At 36.8% G+C, this 19634-nt stretch overlaps 1 protein-coding gene across 2 annotated transcripts in view; it reads right to left on the bottom strand.

The window, feature by feature from the left end:
- Positions 1-19634, bottom strand: part of aldh1a2 (aldehyde dehydrogenase 1 family, member A2) — a 68847-nt gene that overhangs the window by 24706 nt on the left and 24507 nt on the right. For both annotated transcript variants that reach the window (XM_039770230.1, XM_039770229.1), the window contains exons 2-5: positions 12397-12501; positions 10870-11010; positions 9627-9756; positions 2726-2787 (exon numbers count right to left, since the gene is read on the bottom strand). In XM_039770230.1, the coding sequence (XP_039626164.1) occupies positions 2726-2787; positions 9627-9756; positions 10870-10944 (267 nt within the window). In that variant the 5' untranslated portion in view covers positions 10945-11010; positions 12397-12501. The remainder of the gene's footprint in view (positions 1-2725; positions 2788-9626; positions 9757-10869; positions 11011-12396; positions 12502-19634) is intronic.

Raw genomic sequence — 19634 nt, 5'->3', positions numbered from 1 at the left:
ACTTTTGGTCACTTCATCGTTTAGCTATCTTTTTCTCGAAAAATGAAAGTTCCTAAAAGAATGGTGCAGAGGAGAGTAAGAGCTGAGATTTACGAGTCCTGCAAATGACCCTTTTCAATCAGATGTCATAAAAAGGGAATATTTTTTTAAGATCCGATTGAACGTGCTGTATTAGTATATGACGTTTTTACTATTCTGTTGCTCCCAGATTTTATCCATGCTCATTTTTTAACTCCATTAATCAATCCCTTCATACTTTTTCAGATCTATCTCACTTACACATTTCCATTCACAAATGGGAATAGTTAGTCATAAATCAGCCTAACTTGCACATCTTTGGATGTGGGTGCCAAGTGAAGCATCCTGTAAATTACAATAAAGACATGGAAAGTATGTGCAAATTCCACTTAGACAATGCCCAGGCCAGGATCTGAAACCAGATGCCTGGAGCACTGAGGTGGCACTAACTACTGTGTTGCTGTGCAGCCCTTAACGTATACATTAATGCACTCTGGTGGGAAATGAAGCCCTCCACAGGAAACACTCCTCAAATGACTCATAGTAACTTTACAATTGTCAACTATCCTAGCATATATGATGCACCTGAATAAAAAAACACACAGAACTGGAGAGGACATGAAAACTGAAAATGCAGACTGACTAATTCAGGTATCAAAGCCAGGTCTCTAGTGCTGTGACAACACAATGTTAAGCAATGTATTTTATCATACATAAATATATATAATCTGTGACAAAAAATACCTGAACCTGGCCATAGTGCTCCATTTTATGCAAAACTGTCATGAAGAATCAAAATATGTATGTGAATATGCTGCATATATATTACAAATGCTACCACATTTTAGTCTATAAAAAGACTATAACTAAAGACCTCGCTGAGTCATGGTAATGTCTACGTAACAAGAATGCCATGAATACATGGTGCTTTTGTGAGGCCAGTGTTGTTTTAAGTATGTAACAACAATATAATGCTACTAGTGAAGATGCAGTGGAGTTTGGAGATTTCCACACCTTCTGGGAACATTCTAGGATGCTCAGTTGACCAGCTGATCATGTGAAAAGCCAGCATCTACATCAATGGTTTCCATTATCTATAGAGATGAGACCGTCCTCCGTGGATCAATAGATGATACCTCAGATCAAGGACCTACAGTTAACAGAGGTTACTACCAGAGACATAGACAATAGTGCATTCCAGGCAACGTTCTTGACTGGTATACTACTAGTGTAAAAAAACATTTCCTGCAATAGGTGTCAGCTCTGTTGCTTGTTAAAAGTGTAACCATGTAAAATACATTGACTGGATCTCTAACGTATTACATGACCATTTGTGCTAGGCCTGATTGATACCATTTCCCAAAAGGACAATGACACATGTAAATTCGATAATTGCTTCTGCTTACAAATATTTGTTGTCACAGAATGTAGAAGGTATTGTGGTTACTCCACAATTTCCATGATATCATGGTGACCAATAATATCTTAAAAAGACTGAGATTGTTGCATTGTGTAAAAGTCTAAATAGTATGGCTCAAGTTCACTCTGGATTTGCCAGTACATATTTTCTTAACCTGCATTTTTTCATAGGTAAATTGTCTGCTTATCTGGTAAAAGTGCTCTTCAGGAACCTCTACCCACAAAACTTCTCTTTCCAATGAACTTACAATACTTGACATATTGGCCTACCTAACTGAATGTGCCAGAGCTCTTCATATAGTGTTGCTCACGCCAGCCCCGGCCATTAGTATACATCTGAAGACTAAAAACTTTAATTTGAAGAAACTACACCTCAGTAAGCCCTAGTGACTGCCTGCCAGTCCAGACTTAGGACAAGGCTGCAAGATGAGCCCAAGGTGGAACAGTAGTGGACCCAAGGCAGGTCTTTTGTAAAACTCCATTAATCTCGCAGAGGCTCGATTATAAAACCACAGCTAAATGTATTGAGCTTGTCCCCCTCATGCCCCAGCAATGGTCACAGTTGTACTTTACTCATTCTCTTAATTAACCTTTGCTGTGCTTTACCAGAAGCCCTGAACACATATTTTTCCAAACCTCAATTTTAATTGTACACATTTTCATAAGTTATTCTCACTAATTTTTTAAACATTACAAAAAATACATGATTACATTTTTATGGTCTTCTGTAAAATAACACACATTTGAAAAATAAATAAAATCACACATAAGCCAAATCAAAGGTTAGAACGTAGCGAACTTTAGTATGCAGCTTGAAATAAAAAGCATTTCCAAATTGCTGACATTAGAAGTTTTATTAATGCCAAGATGAAATGCCTTTTACCTTACTTGGGAAGTGTGTTTGTCCATAATGGGCTCACCAGTCTGTAATAATATTTCTTTGTCAGCCTTACTCGCTGTGCTCTATTAGGAGGCCTTTTTTATTATCACTGTCACTGAACTCTAACAAGAGAAGCAGAGCTGCTTGAAGCAATGGTGTCTGACGCGTTACATTACACAAGCATCCACAGTTTGCCTACAACAGCGATTTATTGCATGTGTGTCTGTAAAGAGAGCTAAAGCTGTCCAGATCTCAAAGAAACCTACTCTGTGTATTTTAACAAAGGGAGGTGCCTATTTTTTTCATTTTTTCTTGGAAAACTTGCAGCTGTGCGAGCAAAGTTTTCTTTATCTTTGTAAAGAACTGATTTCAATGAAAAATAAACTCCCAGCTCTATTGGATACTCACAGGGATGATCTGTCCGCAGACTCCAATGGGTTCATGTCTTGTGAATGTAAAATAATCTCCATCTGTTAAGAAGAACATGACTGTTATTATTGTTCATCAGTTGACTTGCACTTGGCAACACATGAAGAGAAATTGGGTTCTGGAGGAGTCTGAGAACAAGCGCCTCGTTTACGGCCATGGAGCACAGGGCTGCAGCATGACTCTGGCCTGAAGAAACTTTAACAAGAAGTCCCCAGAACTTTAAAGAACAACATTAAAAGTTCACCCTTAAAAGTCCACTTCTATAATGTCCCCACAACTCAAATACATAAAAGAAATATACAGGTGATGTTACAGTCTTATTTTTATTATCTTAGTCTTGAAACATGCAATATAAAAATGACAGGTCAGTTTTTGTTTTTAGTCATATTCAAACTTTAGATGAAATATCAAGTTATTTTTAGATATCTGTCCCTCATTTTCCCTTTCTTTAAATGTTTAGAATATATATTACATATCATGGTTTTACCTTTAGTTGCAAATATTTACCCCTCCATACGTGCTCACCATGTAGGCAAGATATAATGTCCTTAGTTTTTAACACATAATTAATATATACTATAGATGACAACACATTATTAATGTTAGTAGTGCATTATCTCCCAACTTAAACAGCATATAAATGACACATCATGCAACAAGCATACAACTTGTCCGTCGTGTTCCTTTTTGGTCTTCACATATCCAGCATGCAAGTGAAATATCACATTCTTATTTGTAATCTGCTCCTAACATTCTCTCAACCCACATGTTTAATATACAAAGTACATGGAAACTCGTGTCCTTATTTTTTGTAATCTGTTGAATTCCCACTTATATAGCATGTAAATGATGCACTGTGCACTGAACTTAGTTTTCTGTTTTGTATGTAACCATTTCCCTCATGTTCAATATGCAGATGACATTTCATGTTTTAAACTTTTTGTGTGCACAACATGTAGATTGCATGCAATGTTTTTATTTTTAGTGACATGTTCATCATATTTTACCATGTGGTTAAGATTATATATTAATGTATGACATATGCATGAGCTGACTTTTTTTTAGCAACTGGCCACTCTGTCTATCCTCAATATATATTCCACTTGTTGTATGTATGCACAGCACACTGGTCACTGCCTCTTCTCATCTGCGAGTACAAGTATAACACACAACGACTGAACAAAAGGGCCAGCACATAAAGAAGACAATGGCACACAACAGAGCCATCAGGGTGCAACTCATGAACTGCAATGGCTCTTTGCTGTGCAGATTCTAACTTATTCTGTCACCTGTCAATTATCCTTTGTGTAAGGAAACTTCTTTAGGGCACTTATCTATTTTAAAATTATAATTGAATCATTCACCTACTCTTTAAGGTAAGAGGGTGAGAACCAGAAGATGCAGGTCTACAACACACGTAGCATGACGCATGCTTAGTAAAGTCTGTTATCACATCTTTGGTATTTCTCACATATGCCGTTTAATTTTAGCCATGCTCTTCACCTACATTTTTCAACTTCCCTCTGCTCTCATTTTGAGCAGCCTGGCAACTTGAAATTATTGGGCAGTCAGGTCATGAATAGGGGTGCAAATTTACTATTCAGCTATTGAGTTTGTAAACACTTGGCCACTTTGTTTCCATTCATGGTTCCTTATTTACTATCAGTAACATTAACACAATCATGTTTTTTTTTTTTTTGTCCTCATAATGTTTCAAGAACTGAGAACATAAGTTAACAGATGTAAAGAGTACATCTGCATGTTGCATGTTGGTCAGACGTGCAAGTAAGAATTTCACTATACTCTGTACACATTACATTACTGCTGCTGTTACTACTGATTACTACTACAACCAAGCCTAATCTTTGCAGGTTTTTCCATTCACATCACTGTATAGTCCACACTTACAAATTACTGAGCTTTCAATGTGTTGGCAATGTGGGTTGACAAAAAAAATAATAGAGACTTATATAAAATGAGCTCTGTTTAATGTATTGTTCTTGATTGTTGTGTAGGGTGCCATATTAAATCAAGGTTGCAAGTATGGGTTTCGGCTCTTTAGAAAAACTTCCTTAAAAGCAGAAGGTGAAGTTTTTCCATATTTGGGCTGACAAAAGTTTAAACGCACTTTGATCATGAGCTATGAAGTGAAGGTGATGTTATAACCTCAGACCTCCCATTTAGACCAACACAAAATGAAACAAAGGCATAAAGGATGAAGAGTTTATGTACAAAGAGGAAAAAAAAAAAAAACAAAACAAAGAAAAAGAAAATCACATCCCTCTGGATTTCCTGAAGATTTGCCACTTGTGTATAGTGCATAGTGTCTATCCTCACAAAAGACAAAATGTGCTAATGTCTAATTGGGCAATTAGTCACTTTAATCCAACTTTTATCTCTGCATGGAAGCTGAGTTGTCTCGTTCAAGCTATGAGATCCACAGTTTCTTGAGACACCACCTTTGCACTGGTGTCCAATAAGCCCAGGAGGCACCCTGTGGTCCTGCTTTTCAAATCGCTAAATCAGTCATAAGTAAAAGTCGCCATTCGTTGTCAAAGAGCAGCTCCAGCACTCTCCGGGGAATCAGAGCAGCTGGTTTGGAGTCTGGCGGATTGGGGAGGTGTGGGGGCTAATAGCAATTAGATTTATAACTCTTACTGACACTGCACATGTTAGCTTCCCTTCTCACTTTTGTTTTCTTAAAACCTTTAGCTTGGAAATGCGAAGCGGGAACAAATTCCTCCACTCAACTCTTTAGTTTTTTTGTTTATGTTAAATGTAAGACCTTGCACGTCGCAGGCTGCTGGGAATTAAGAATATTTAGCATGATACTTACAACATTATACGGTACCAGACTGGAAGGAAAATTCAACTCTGTACCAATGGCAAATGTTTCACTCTATTTCTGACCTCATCCAGTGTCCACTAGCCTGAACTCAAAAGCACTGTATATCATAGTTTCTTTTTTATTTGGAAATTTCAAGAAAATTTATTATGATGTTTTGTAACATGTTTCAGATTATCTGTACTGTATACTGGGCTGGATTGGCATCTGATCTTCATTGCCACTGGAATAGGCACCAGCTCTCAGCATCCCTGCCTTGGAACAAGATGGTTTAGAAAATGGGCACAGTGGTCAATATTTATTTTTATACTGGAATTTTAAGTATAATAACTTAACATATTTAATATAATATACAATTTTAGGATACACTCCAAGGTGTTATTGTTAATTTTTAAAGTTCTTAATGGCTTTGCACCTTCTTATATAGTGTTGTATTGCTGATCTCATCAAGTTCACTCAGGTCTTCACATTAGTGTCTGCTCTTTGTGTCTCGAGCCAGGTTGAAATGTAAATGTAACTGAGCTTTTAAAATCATGGACACTAGACTTTAGAATAGCATACCCTTTGAAATAAGATCTGTAACATCAGTCCAAGCTTAAGACTCAACTTTTTGCAATAGCTTCTGAATAAGGACAAATTGTCTTAAAGTTGTTGAGTGGTATGCAATGACAAGCACTGTCTGTGTTGAAATGTTATGTTCTGATCATTTGCGGAGTTTAGATTTTATGTTCTTTTAATGTGATACAGCACTTCATATGATACTCGTGTTTTTAGATTATATGCATTATAAATAAAAATATTCTTTACTTACTCAAATATATTTTCATTTATATTAATTACATAAAACCAATTATGGAAAAAAAATCACTCCATCTTTTTGATAAATCCGGTTATCCTAATCAAAATTGTGCGAAAAACTCTTGATGCTGTGTACACTATGGACATAGATAATGTACAAAGGAAAATGTCCAAACATACAGTATATACAGGGTTTATACCATTCAATCATTTTGTAATATTGGATAATCCAAGAACTCGTGGTCAGAAAACTGATCTCCAGAGGGTAACAAACTATTAGAGGGGAATACTTATTCTCACGTAATAATTTCCATATTAATGTTTGCTTTTTAGAATCATGAAGCTGTTGAGCTTATCATTACAATAAAGGGTGTCGTAGCAACACAGTTTATAAGCGCTGCTGCCTCATAGACCTGTTCTTGGTTCAGGATTGCATGTTGATTCATTGCATTTGTGTTGAGTTTGCATGTGTTCACCATGTGTCTGTGGGTTTTCTTCCACAAGCTCCAAGTTTCCTTCCCAAATATTCATGTGTTACATTGATTGGTGACTGTAAATTTGCCTGGTGCTAATGGAGATGTTTGCACAATTGGACCCCATGTCTTGTTCAGGGTTATTTCCTGCCTTGCACCCGAAGCTCGCAGGATAGATTCTGTCTCAACCTCAACCTTGAATTGGATTTAGCTGGCTTGAGAGTGTCACGTTACTTAACCTGTCTATCAACTTCACCTGCCTCTTCAAAAGTAACTGGCTACAGCAAAAACAAATATAAAGTCGGGAGCCATTGCAGAGGGGTTTTATCTAAGTATTAATTGATCTGTCAATTTATAATTCATTCTTATCCAGTCCTTGATTATAGGAAGTCTGGAAATGATGGTAACCCATTGCAGTGTAAAATACATTCACATGCACTTATACTTTTTTATACTTCTTAGAGATTTATACTGAACTACATATCAAAATCATGAAAAATGTATTTAATTTCTGTACAGCTTAAAACATATGCAATACATAGGACTAAGTATGATTTAGGGTTTCATACTATGTATAAGACAATACGCATAATGATAATTTTCATTTTTGAAAGGTTACCAACTTACTGTAGCGCAGCACATAAAAATCGTATGCTACTGACTTACTCTGCTAGTGTGGCCTTTAGTGGTTTCGGTTAGTTCCTGCCTTGTGCCAAGTAGTCCAGTCATGTTTGGAAAACGGATAGATAGATGAATGTATTGCAATTATCTAATGCACATTTGGGTAATTACTTTCCCTTCAGAAATTCTCCATAAATACAATTTCACAGGTCTGTTGCACATACTGGGTATTTTTTAAAATGAAACAAAGTAATAACATTACATTCTTAAACCCATTTAATCCAGTTGAGGGTTGTGGAGGATCTGTAGGCTATCCTAGCAGCACTTGGTACAAGGCAGGAAAGGGTCCTGAAAAAGGCACCTCATGTGCACAGCCAATAAAAGGGGGATAATTCGGATTCGGGATTGCTAGTCAAACTAATTAGAAGCAAAACGCATGCAGACATGGGGACAATCTGCAAACTCCACGTGGACAATTCGTGCAGGATTCAAACCCAGGAAGCTGAATTTAAGTAATTATATAATGAGAAAGATCAGACTGTATCATTAATATAAAATAATTTACATTGACTTAACAATATATCAACAAGATTAAAAATTCCAAAACAATATTTGATCAATTGTATTATTAAAGTAAATGTCTACCAAATACATTCCCGTTGATTTTTCTTTACCCACTCTGTCCTATGTAAGTATATGGGGAGTGTTTCCTATCCCAGAAAACTAAATGCCCATTTCATCATACATACATTCTCAAATCTATTAATTCAGTACAGAGGCCAATGTCTGCCCAAGCGGCCCAGGAGCAAGATGTGGCAGTCTGTTGCAGGTCTGCTTCATGCTCACACACACACTGGGGCCAATTTAGTTTGCCAGACTAATTTACATATCCTTGAGGATGTGAGAGAAAAACCTGAATACTTGAGGAAGAAAACAATACAGATATAGGGAGAACAAGCAGTCTTTACAAAGATAACAACCAGGAGTATAGTTTGAGTCCAGAATGCAAGACTTGTAAAGCAGCGGCTCCTGGTACCACAAGATTGTGCTGAAATTAACTTTAGTTTGATGTACGTTATGACTTACGATTAGTACTTTATGTTGACTCTTAGCCATCAGTTCTTAAAAATTACTATACTACTCAAGCAAGCTCACATTTCAGAACATTTTTGTTTGCCATATTTGAAGGAAGTACAGCAGTAATTCTGTGTCTTTCTCCTGCTATGGATATCTCGAATATTGTTTGCTTAATCTTGACTTTGTAAACCACTTTTTGTTAGTGCTTACATCAAACAATGAATTACTAAACTGTGAAATGGGCTGGTTGCTTTTCTGCTTCCTTTTGCACAGAGCAGACCATAACATAACAAAATGCTTTCATCCCTAAATCAAAACTCAGCCCAGGCTTAGAGCTCCCCAGGTGCTGCTTTGCACCACAGGTCATTCTACATGCTTACAGTTGTTATGATGTTTGTTTTCTATCTCCCCATTCCACTATCTTTCTCATTGTTTTAAACAGCCTGTCTATGTATAACCTCAGTCTGTTCTCTTTACATCTCCTGTTAACTGGAGCTTCATTAAATGCTGCTGTTTCTATCTCATGACATGGACAACACATCTGTGTCAGTCACCTTTCCAGATGTGAACCCTACTGTATGAGCCAGTAGCCTCCTGGTTTATGTGGATCAGGCCAGGGATGAACTGTCAATGGCTCCATGAATTGACACCAATTTCACCCTGTCTCACATAAAGCTGTAGTCTGTTTATTCATTTTGTTTGCCCCTAGAAGCTGCATCTCTCACACCATCCACATATAACCTAAATAATTGTTACACCTTTAACTAAAAATTAGGAATACTAGCTTATAACATGAGCTTTGTGAACTTCTTTGGTTTAAAGATTACTCATACTGGTATTACTTTTTTCACCCCACAAGATGCAATCTGCTGTTTTAAGTCAGTGTATTTTATTCAGCAGGCTAGTTCAAAACAAAATGGTAGGGTGATAACTGTTAATAATGGATGCCAATAAGGCACAGCAGTTTTAATTTATATTTATGATACACATATTCATGATACAGTAATAGAAAAGATTTTACATGTATATCTCTTCTGAGACCTTACACTGCATTTTGATAACATACCTACTGGAATTGTTGTTCCATGGATCTTGTCTGCCCAGCCAGCAAAGTATCTTAACGTTTTAATTACCCCCAAAAGATCCACATAGTAGGACTGGAGAAAAGGTTTCCCACTGTTCAGTGATTCCAGAGACTGAAATGAGAAGGTGTGGAAAAAAATAAGAGACGGGTGCACATAAAGACGAATTATGTGCTGTGCTGGGAATGATTGATATCCAGCATAAGACAAACATCTGTAGCCTGGCTCATCTGGATGTATCAAATTCTAGGCTAGTGAGGCCACTATGCTTTATGTCCTGTCAGTACGGGTGTTATGGAAAGACACAAAGGCACGAATATACAGTAACATAATTCAACAAATATTTTTACTAATTACAGTAGAGGTTAAGGGTTATCAGGTGAAGATTATAAAGTGTGCATATCTCACAAAATTAAATTCCACAGTGTCTGGACTTCAGCCTGGTAAAATTTATACTTTGTGTGTGTGGCTATATATGTATATAAAACAGAGCAGAGGGAATATCAACATTTCACTGTCAGTTAGGAAGATGCTGTCGAACATTTGTGCAGTGTACATTTTTCATAAGACTGCATCTTCCAGTATAAACGTTCTGTGCAATATAAACTTACTTTTTTTAGAGTAATTGTTATATTTTAAAATATTGACATTAAGTGATAGATAGATAGATAGATAGATAGATAGATAGATAGATAGATAGATAGATAGGGCAATATACAGTATGAATAAAGTATATAAGTATATTCCCTAAGTCACGTTACACAGAACAGGCATAAATTCAGAATATGCCTAGTTAGTGTAGTCACAGGGCACACTACCACAAACTCCAACATTTAGTTATTACAGGCCAGTTTAGAGTCAGTAAACAACCTAACAAGTAGTTTAGTGGTTAGCACTCATGTCTCACAGCTTAAAGGTTCACTTTTGCTCCCAGTTAATGGCTACATACGTTTTACCCTTTTTTGGTATTCCCCAGGGCTCATATTTCCACAACGATGTGTAGGTTGGGATGACTGAAAACTCTAAAGTGACCTAGTGTGTTAGTAGGTATACTGTAGATGGGTACGTGGGTGAGCCCTGAGATGGACAGGCAGTTCTTGCCCAGCCAAAAAAAATGTATATCTATATACTTGTTGGAGATGACAAATAGCAAATAGGGTCAATATCTATAATGTAGTGTATTTATTTTTTTGCTTCTTTGCCTGTATGCATTAGCCACCCACTTACAGCGAGGAGTGTCCTGTCTCTCTCCACTAAATCTGCCAGCTTATCCAGCAGTCGTCCCCTCTCTGAGGCATCCATTCTTCTCCACACAGAGCCCAATGAAAAAGCCAAGCGAGCTGCTTGTACTGCCTTGTCAACGTCTGCCTGCAAAAAAAGAAAAAGGACATCAGGGACAGGTTTACTATTCACCTTCATTTTGTTAAGGTGTGTGCTTGCTCCCCTAGTCCTTAATTTGCCAGACAAGCCCCCTGTTGTGACTGTTAGCATTGGTTTCTTGAATCCTTACCTTCAAACAATAACAGAAAATATGCCAACATGTTTCTAGAAAAATAAATTGTATTCCTGAAAAGTAATACATTTTTACAGTTTCACAAATCAATCTTAACTTAGCCTTAACCACTGCAGGTGTGTTAAGCCACTTGCTTAGGATCAGCAGGTGGCTGAATGAAATGGCAGCCTTGCTGTTTAAAGTCCAGTTATTTGACCACTATACCAACCTGCCTGCATAACACTGAGTGTACAGAATAGCTTTCAGCGTGAACACTCTCAAAGTGTTTAGTATTAAAGAAGTAAAATATTGTGTGGAACATTCAGAGAATAACAAAATAAATACTATTAGAACATCACTTTTGATTTGTTTGCTATCTGTTGCTGTATTCACTGTCTAGTTTAAGAGTCCTTTATGTTGCATGACCAGATGCCCTTATTTCCTGAGACAGTTATGTGTGTCAGCCCCAGTTTCAGTGCCCCCACGTATTCTGAAACAATCTTTATTTGCCCTGTACACATGACTAATTTCTCATTTAAGTGACTTATTAAAATATTCTTGCAATATAATTAATCACCAATCACATCAGTTCTCTTTGAAACATATACAAGCTCTGTCGTCTCATGTGCCCTATGTTTGTGGCACTTAAACATATGTTAACACATGGCAGGACACACTGGTTACGTAAGTGGTGTACACTTCCTGCGAAGAAGTGAAAAATACAAGTAAACTAACTGATCACCACCCTCATCCTCGAAATGAGTGATAACCCCCCATCCCTTCACTTGGACACTCTATGCAAAAGCTCACATTTTGTGATTTTAATTAGAATATCTTTAATTTTACTGTTTATTGATTAAAGTTCCTACTGTATAGCTGAAACCACTTGAGTGAAGGGTGATTCATTGCCTTTTTGCACCACCACCTGTGTTTGCTATCCAAGTCCACCCAGCTCCATGGAACCCCACTATTTGGACCTTTCTGTCCACGTCTTTAAGTGCCATTATCTGCAGACATATCTGCTTTTCTCTTAATAGAGTATGTAACACTTTATTTTGATACTTTTCATTTCAACTCTTTGATGAAGTGCTCTGTTGGATTTTTAATGGATGGTCTGTTTCTACCACAATTGCACCTGAGATCTGATTCGTTGCTTTTGTTAAGTGTATTGAGATGGTTTTCATGATGAAAAGGTGCCATAATAAAGGCTAAATCATTTATTAAAAGGCACAGCATGGCAAGCACAGAATTTTATTTTTTACCTTATCAGCCTCTTGGACTTCACAGATTTTGTCTCCTGTGGCTGGATTATACACTGGGAATGTTTTACCGCTGACCGATGTTTGCCACTCATTGTTGATAAAAATCTGAAAAGACAGAAGCACCACATAATTCACATATATTCTTAATTTGTAATGAAAATAAAGGAAAGTAGTTCTGGTGAATGATCATTTTCTACAGAGAACAATGGAGAAAATCTGGGTGGGAAGAAGGGCATTGGGCAGGTGGCTATAAATTTAAATGAAACCCTGGATACACAGAGGACATAAAGAGAAAGATAAACATCATTTTCCATCAACTTAAGTGATCCATTAGGTTGTTTGCTCTTCCGTTGTTGTCTTCTGGATTCAGTGCTTAAGTGCAAACACGTTCTGACATATGAAATGAGAAATCCTTACGCATGGCCACTCAGCTGGCTCTCCTTCATGGAAATTTGAACAGTTTCCAGCAAGTCATGTCTTATGGCAGATAAATTGTTCCTCTCAAAGTGTTTCCATGTAGCGTGCAGGAGTTGTGGCAATTAATTTGGGAGAGGAGGAGGTGATACTTACTTTGAGATCTCTTTTCTATGTGCTTTGTCTTCAACTGTATGTAGTGCTTATTCCTGGAACACTTGTGTTTGTTTTACTTCAAATATTGTAGTTGTGTTATGTGAGAAAAACCTGATAGTTTGTTAATGGGACAGTGAAAAAAATAAATTAGTTCAAATTGCCTTCTATTTGAAAGTCAAATGTGAATGTTGTGTACTAAAATATATGTTTATATAGAAACACACATTTATATATGTATATATACACACACACACACACACACACACACTGTTTTTCTTTCAAGAAGCTAAGGGGCTCTTTTGTATTCTTTAAAGTCCTGCAGCGTTAAACTGCCTTACACCCTACCATGTATGGTCCAGGCCTCTAGGATGACACCAAAATAATAAAACTGCAGAACGCTAGTGACCTGTTCTTTCTCAAACTTTCCTCTTGCTCATCTGCTCCAGTGCCTCCGTTTCTTTTACTACAAACCCTGTTGCTTTTACAGGTCTGCATGTCGCTACTTTTAATGCAAAATCCCAATGCTTAGGACCAAACAGATCCTTTTGTTTGTTGCCTGATGTCATTTGTGGGCCCCAGGTTGAAACATCTGTGCTGTAGCAACTCTGTGCTTTGTTATATGATAGGTCATAATGTACTGGATAGATCCTTTAAATAATGTCTCATCAAAAAAATATTTTTTTTAGGAAATCTTCTGTTGCAATTGCAGTAAATACATAGTGCAACTCCAAATCTGTAACATATGGGCAGGGTACTTTCAGCAAATAATCCTGTTAAGGATTATGCACATTTATATTTTTAACATTTTAAAATAAACAAACAAATAAGTAAAAAAAGGCTGAATAAGTAAATAAAAACTGTAATAAGTACATACATGGGGGATATTAAAGTCAGTAATGAACCTAGTATGAAAAGCCAAACACAGAATGTAAAATCTACAGGATTGGATTGGCTTTTAAACTCTGGAGTTATGAGGCAGTGCAGCAGAGCCAGTGTAAGTGTGCTAAATAAAATGTAATTAATTAATAATTTAATTAGCTAGTTGCTTAATTAACAAAGAGGTATATGTCCGTACTGAAATAAATGTAAGTAAGGAATAAACAAACAAACACATACTTAATTGATTGATTAACTAAGTAATCAGTTTTTTGTATTTAATTAATTGGTTAATAACTTCATAGCTACATACATGTAACACAACACAACATAAGAATTTTTGATATTTATGTATTAATTCATTTGATTATCATCAGGCCATGATTGCACTTTCATAGTGAAAAGCTTATTAGTCATCTGTCTGATCATGAAATGTGCTATAAGCTGCTGTTCTTTACTTTTAAATTAAATTAACAGACCTATTATGTAAACAAATAAAAGAAATAGACCCGAATTAAACATTTCAACTGCATTTCTATTTGAGGCACTTGATTAACTGAGTGACATTTAACTATTCCTTTATGTGTGAAGTTTTTTTTTCTTTGCAGTGGACGAGTTGTTACCCGACCAAAACTGCACCAGCACTGATTAAGTGTGAGTCGTGCAGAAATTGTACTGAGATACCTAAAGATGCAGGTCTAATTGATCTATTTCATCTTCTTTTGTGATGCTCTCCCCAACTAAAATGTATTGAATTGTACTGTAATTAGTTATCTCTTGTTTACTTGCTGCACTATATGCTCATTCGTAAATAATTAATTAGCCTGTCAGTGTACAATGAAGACACGTTAATTTCACAGCCAGACAATACCTTATATCCTAAGTAACATTCAGCGCTGGTCTATTGGAAGCAATCATAGTACAGATTAATGAATTTTGGAATCTTTCATCAACCAAACTGTCTCTTTAGCAGTCTGGTAAATACTAACTATTGAATCTCTAAGCTGTTATGCCAATTGTAACATGGTATGGTATTGTTGGTATTTTGGCAAACATAAGCAGGTCTGTTCACTGGCTTAGAATCAATGGGCCAATGTGCAAAGGGTACTGGAGGGACATGAAAAAAAGATAAGATGTTAAGGGGACATAAGAGGAAGCAAATATGTATCTATGACAGGTTAATAGTCTTGAGGAAACTCATTTTTTAAAGGGAAATAAGAACTAGATTAATTTGCATTACCCATTTTATATTGAATGTGCTCATTATACTTTATAAAGCATGCAGATATTAATTAGATATTCAGGATCATGTTGATGAGATGTAAATAATTTATACTGTGACAGCTTTTATCACCAGTTGCCAATCTTCCAAATAGGGAAATAATCTCAATGTCATAATGTTTAGCCAAATGAAAAATAGACAGTTGTGTGTTGAGGCCTTATTCTCAAGCTTGGAAGGTAGATATAGAAAGTGGAAAGAATGGAGAACATGAGCAGCTTACAAGATCTACACTATGTCTCACTGAGCAGATACAGACTTTCTAACAGCTATGGTGTTCTGACACATCACTGCAGGATTGCCCTGTTGCATATCTGAATAGTGGATTGCCTCCATTTAGTATAGGTGTTCACTCAGTGTTAATCCCTTTAATTTGGGAAAGAAAAAAAGGCAACATTGTATACCTCATGAGAACATCTTGAAATAAAGCACAGTGGCCCCCACTGGTGTCATTAGGTATTACCTCGGCAAGCCTAGGGCTGCCCAGACATCCTAACACAATTCTCAAGACACCAATAAACGTGTTCCTCCAGCCCTCAACTGGAAAAGCGGTCAGAACATGGAGAGATAGAATACGCAGCTAATTTTGAGTTAAGTGATTAGTCTAGTCAGCTGCCCTTCCAAATTCAGATTGTAGTCACCACCTACTAAGGACTCTGATTAAACAGCACACAGATGTTGGATGAAAGCAGGAATGAGAATAAAAAGAAACCTGTAAGTGCCAAGCAAATGGCCTGTATTGTGAAACAAGAAGGTCTCGAGCCGAGCATGCTGGCTTCAAGATTAAAAACGGTCTGAAACAGGTGTTAGGGAGCATTGTCACATGACCACTAGAAGCACGTGGTGTGAAAGCCTGTTCCTCTCTGGAGGGGTCCTCCAGACAGACGGCGCAAGTGGGAAATCTCACAGGCAGATTGACACCTCACACACACACACACCCATCTCGCAACTCTCTGCTGATTTTATTAGATCGTAAAACATGCGCCTCACTTGGCTTTGTCATGTGTTAAAAGAGTGAGTCTATATAGGGGACAAGGCGTTAATGAAGTACTTCATGTGGCCTTTAAATGAAGCGAGGCTGCACATCACTGGTTTATTGCTCCTTTCACGTGAAAGAGGAAAAAAAACTAATTATTTGGGTGTTTTGTTTTCTCTTTATTATTGTAATACTCTGTTTTTGCTTGCATCCAATTTAGTAAATCAACAATTTTGAAAAAAAAATTATTGGATTGACACAATATGCATGAAACACAGTGTCGTGACAATTCTCACAAAGCTGCAGAGCAACAGTTTGTTTGAAGTGGAAATACATAAAAAATGGGATCTTTAAGTTGTAGAGATCATTCTGGTTTGCTGGGAGTAAAGACACTTGCAACAGGGGACACTTGGAATATCTGTACATGACTCTATTACTTACTGAAAACTCAACAATCACGTTCATTATGTGGGCAAGACACACTGTCATTAAGGTGAAGAACAAGTCATTGTTCCATATTTGCAATTAAGTTAGCTCCAACATTAATCTATTTGCTTTCCAAAGCCTGTGTGTCATAAAAAAAGCCATGGGAAAAAGAGACGTTCCTTCCAGCATAGACAAAAAAATCTGGAGCCAACACGAGATGTTTCGCTATTCTATCACCAGACATGTTCTCTTTCACCCTCACACTCAATTATACAATTTGGAGTCATTAATTAAGGTGATATGCACATGGGTGGGATGTGTAAGGAAATCGGAACATCCAAAGATAATCCATATGGACATAGCGAGAATGCACTCTAAACAGCACCAGGATGACACCCATGGACATCAGAGCAGAACTTTACAGCAATCCTTTTATTAATGATATAAAGTAATATTCTGAAACCTGCAAAAATGCAAATCAGGATTACGAAGAGTCAGAACTTTTCCTGGCAGCACAGGCAGGCACAAGGCAGGAAAAGCAGAATTAGAGAGAGAGAATCAGTTCAGGCACATGCTCACATTCACACAGGACAAATTGGAAATCAACTGAACTTAACCAGCATGTCTTTTCTGAAGTGGAAAGAAAACCAGGGTACGAAAACCTTTTACAAACTGACAAATATGCCTTCCATTTGTCTTGTTATCGCTGATTATTTTTCAAATGACATGAAGACATTTAGTAATATTTAGCCAGGAGACTGATTCTATAAACCTAAATTTGTTTCCTTATTTGCGGTATGTCTTAGTGATATACAGCAAGTGAGACACGATGTTGAGATACACCAGAACCTGCTGTTCCCCAGCATCAGAATGTAACCTGAAAATTTCAAAACTGCTCCTTTTTTAACAGACATATTCTTCTAATAGGACACCCTTTAGTTTTCGAATGCTTACCTCTTTTTAGATTGTGTTTTTCACTTTAGATCTTTCATTTCATTGCTATGTAATTACATGGTCATTAGAGACACTCTGAAATGTGGTCCAGTAAATGATCATATGGCCATTAGAGACACCTTGTAAAGTGGTCTTGTAAACAGTTTTAAGTTGACAGTAAACCATAAACAAAAAGGATGTCATCATGAGTTACAACTCTGTCTTGTCATGGCCTCCTTTAAAGAGTCTTCTTCAACAGTAAAATGAGCAACAATGTTGAACTACATATGTATTATACATACTAGGGCAATGGTGTTCTACAGTATCTTTACTGACTTTGAATTGTTGTACTTGTTCATTGTGTACTTTTATACTGCTGGGTCTTGTTTTAGTTTTGCAGGTTAAAACCAAATCATTAATAGCTACCTATTTCATAGTCTTAAGGTGTTCTGTAAAGTGAACCCATTTATTTCTTTCTTTGCACCTAATGAAAGATAAGGATTGAACTCATTAAAGACATAACATTAAAAATCAGTTTATGAACCACTTTAACAGTGAAATGTTACATGAAAACGTCTCTAATTGAGACAGATCCTTTAAGTTCATTTAACTACTGTATATACTGTAAACAAGTAGCTTGTTGAAATGAAGACCTTTGATTACTTACTACCAGAGGACACTGTGAACGTCTGACTGTGATTCACTATTTCATTTCCTTCGTTGTCATGCTCTAACATAGCAGAGGTTCAGTAGTTGGTGGCGATCTGAAGGTATGTAGGTCCAGTAAAATAAAACTGACATACATACTGCACATATTCACATATCGCTGTTGTTCTAACTCCTTTATACCCAGTTTAATTCTTTGTGACTATCTGTTCTACACTTTTAACAGAGCACATAATTGCTGTTGTAATAAAGGTTATAACCAAGTCATTAATATGTAATTACACAACAGTTAGAAATGCTCCATGATGTGATCATATTTGCTGTTACATTCCACAACTTTTGAATGTGCTTGTCCAGTTTAGTGCCGCAGGGAGCTGTTTCCTATCCTAATAGCACTGGATGCAAGGCCAAAACAATCCTAGACAGACCACCAATCCATCGCACAGCATATTGATACACACCCTGACTGCGCCAGGTCAGCCTTGCTAATTAACCCTAACTACAAAGGATATGAAACAAAAAATGGAGTACATAGCACTCAATATAGACAGATGAGGAATGTGAAAACTCTACAAAAAGTGCAAAGTAACAAACCACCATAACACCAAAATCATAGAGTTACCGATACCGGATCAGCGTATATATATATATTCATTTTAAAACGCTACTTGAAAATGTTTTTTGCCTTCATTTCTGTCTGGAGGTATACCAATAGCCATATGTAATCAAGATCTTCGAATATGCAAAGTCAAGGGAACAAGGGGACACCAGAATGTGATTCTCTATAAAATTTCTTTATTTAGGATTCTTGCAGATGTTCAAGTACTACCCAGTAGTTGGTGAAATAGTGACTGTAATTTCCTCCCATGCCTCTTAAATGTGTAAAATGATAAAATGACACTGACACATGTATGCACATATTTCGGTTGTTACACAACATTCAGTTGTGCTTTATGTGATTGTGCACAGTTTTCATTATTTAATCATATAATAATTATGAGATGTTTTATACAGTGATCTTGTTTATTGTTTACATTCAAACTAACAAGCAACAGATGTAGAAAACTGCTACAGAAATTATAGCTTTCGGGTAAAGCTAGTCAAGGTTTTTCAGTGAGTTGTTCCTACTATTTGTTTATGTAGTTCTGGTGTGAAAGCCAGAGGGCGCCATTAACATCACTGTTTGCTTATGTTTGCCTCACACCAAGGTCCAGCTGTTACAATCCTAATAGTTTCACAAAATGCACATGGCATGTACCATGGCATTACTTCATGAGTATAATGTAAACACACGAGAATCTAGGAGTCTGAGGGGACTTCTCCGGCTACTAAATCCTTTGTCGGCAACTGGGCTCTGAGTGGCTCCAGCTGAAGCCCTGGAGGTGTGCACCTTTCCAAGTGTTACCAAAGCCTCTTCATTTTTATATAAACTTCAAGTTTTAAGCACATTTTAATTGGTAGTAAAATGCAGACTATTTACTTTATCCAAGGGATAAAATGCCAGCACTCCTG

This window comes from Polypterus senegalus, chromosome 12, assembly GCF_016835505.1.
Source record: "Polypterus senegalus isolate Bchr_013 chromosome 12, ASM1683550v1, whole genome shotgun sequence".
Taxonomy (NCBI): Eukaryota; Metazoa; Chordata; class Cladistia; order Polypteriformes; family Polypteridae; genus Polypterus; species Polypterus senegalus.
The sequence above is the reverse complement of the archived record's forward strand: the minus strand, read 5'-3'. Positions and strand labels throughout refer to the sequence as shown.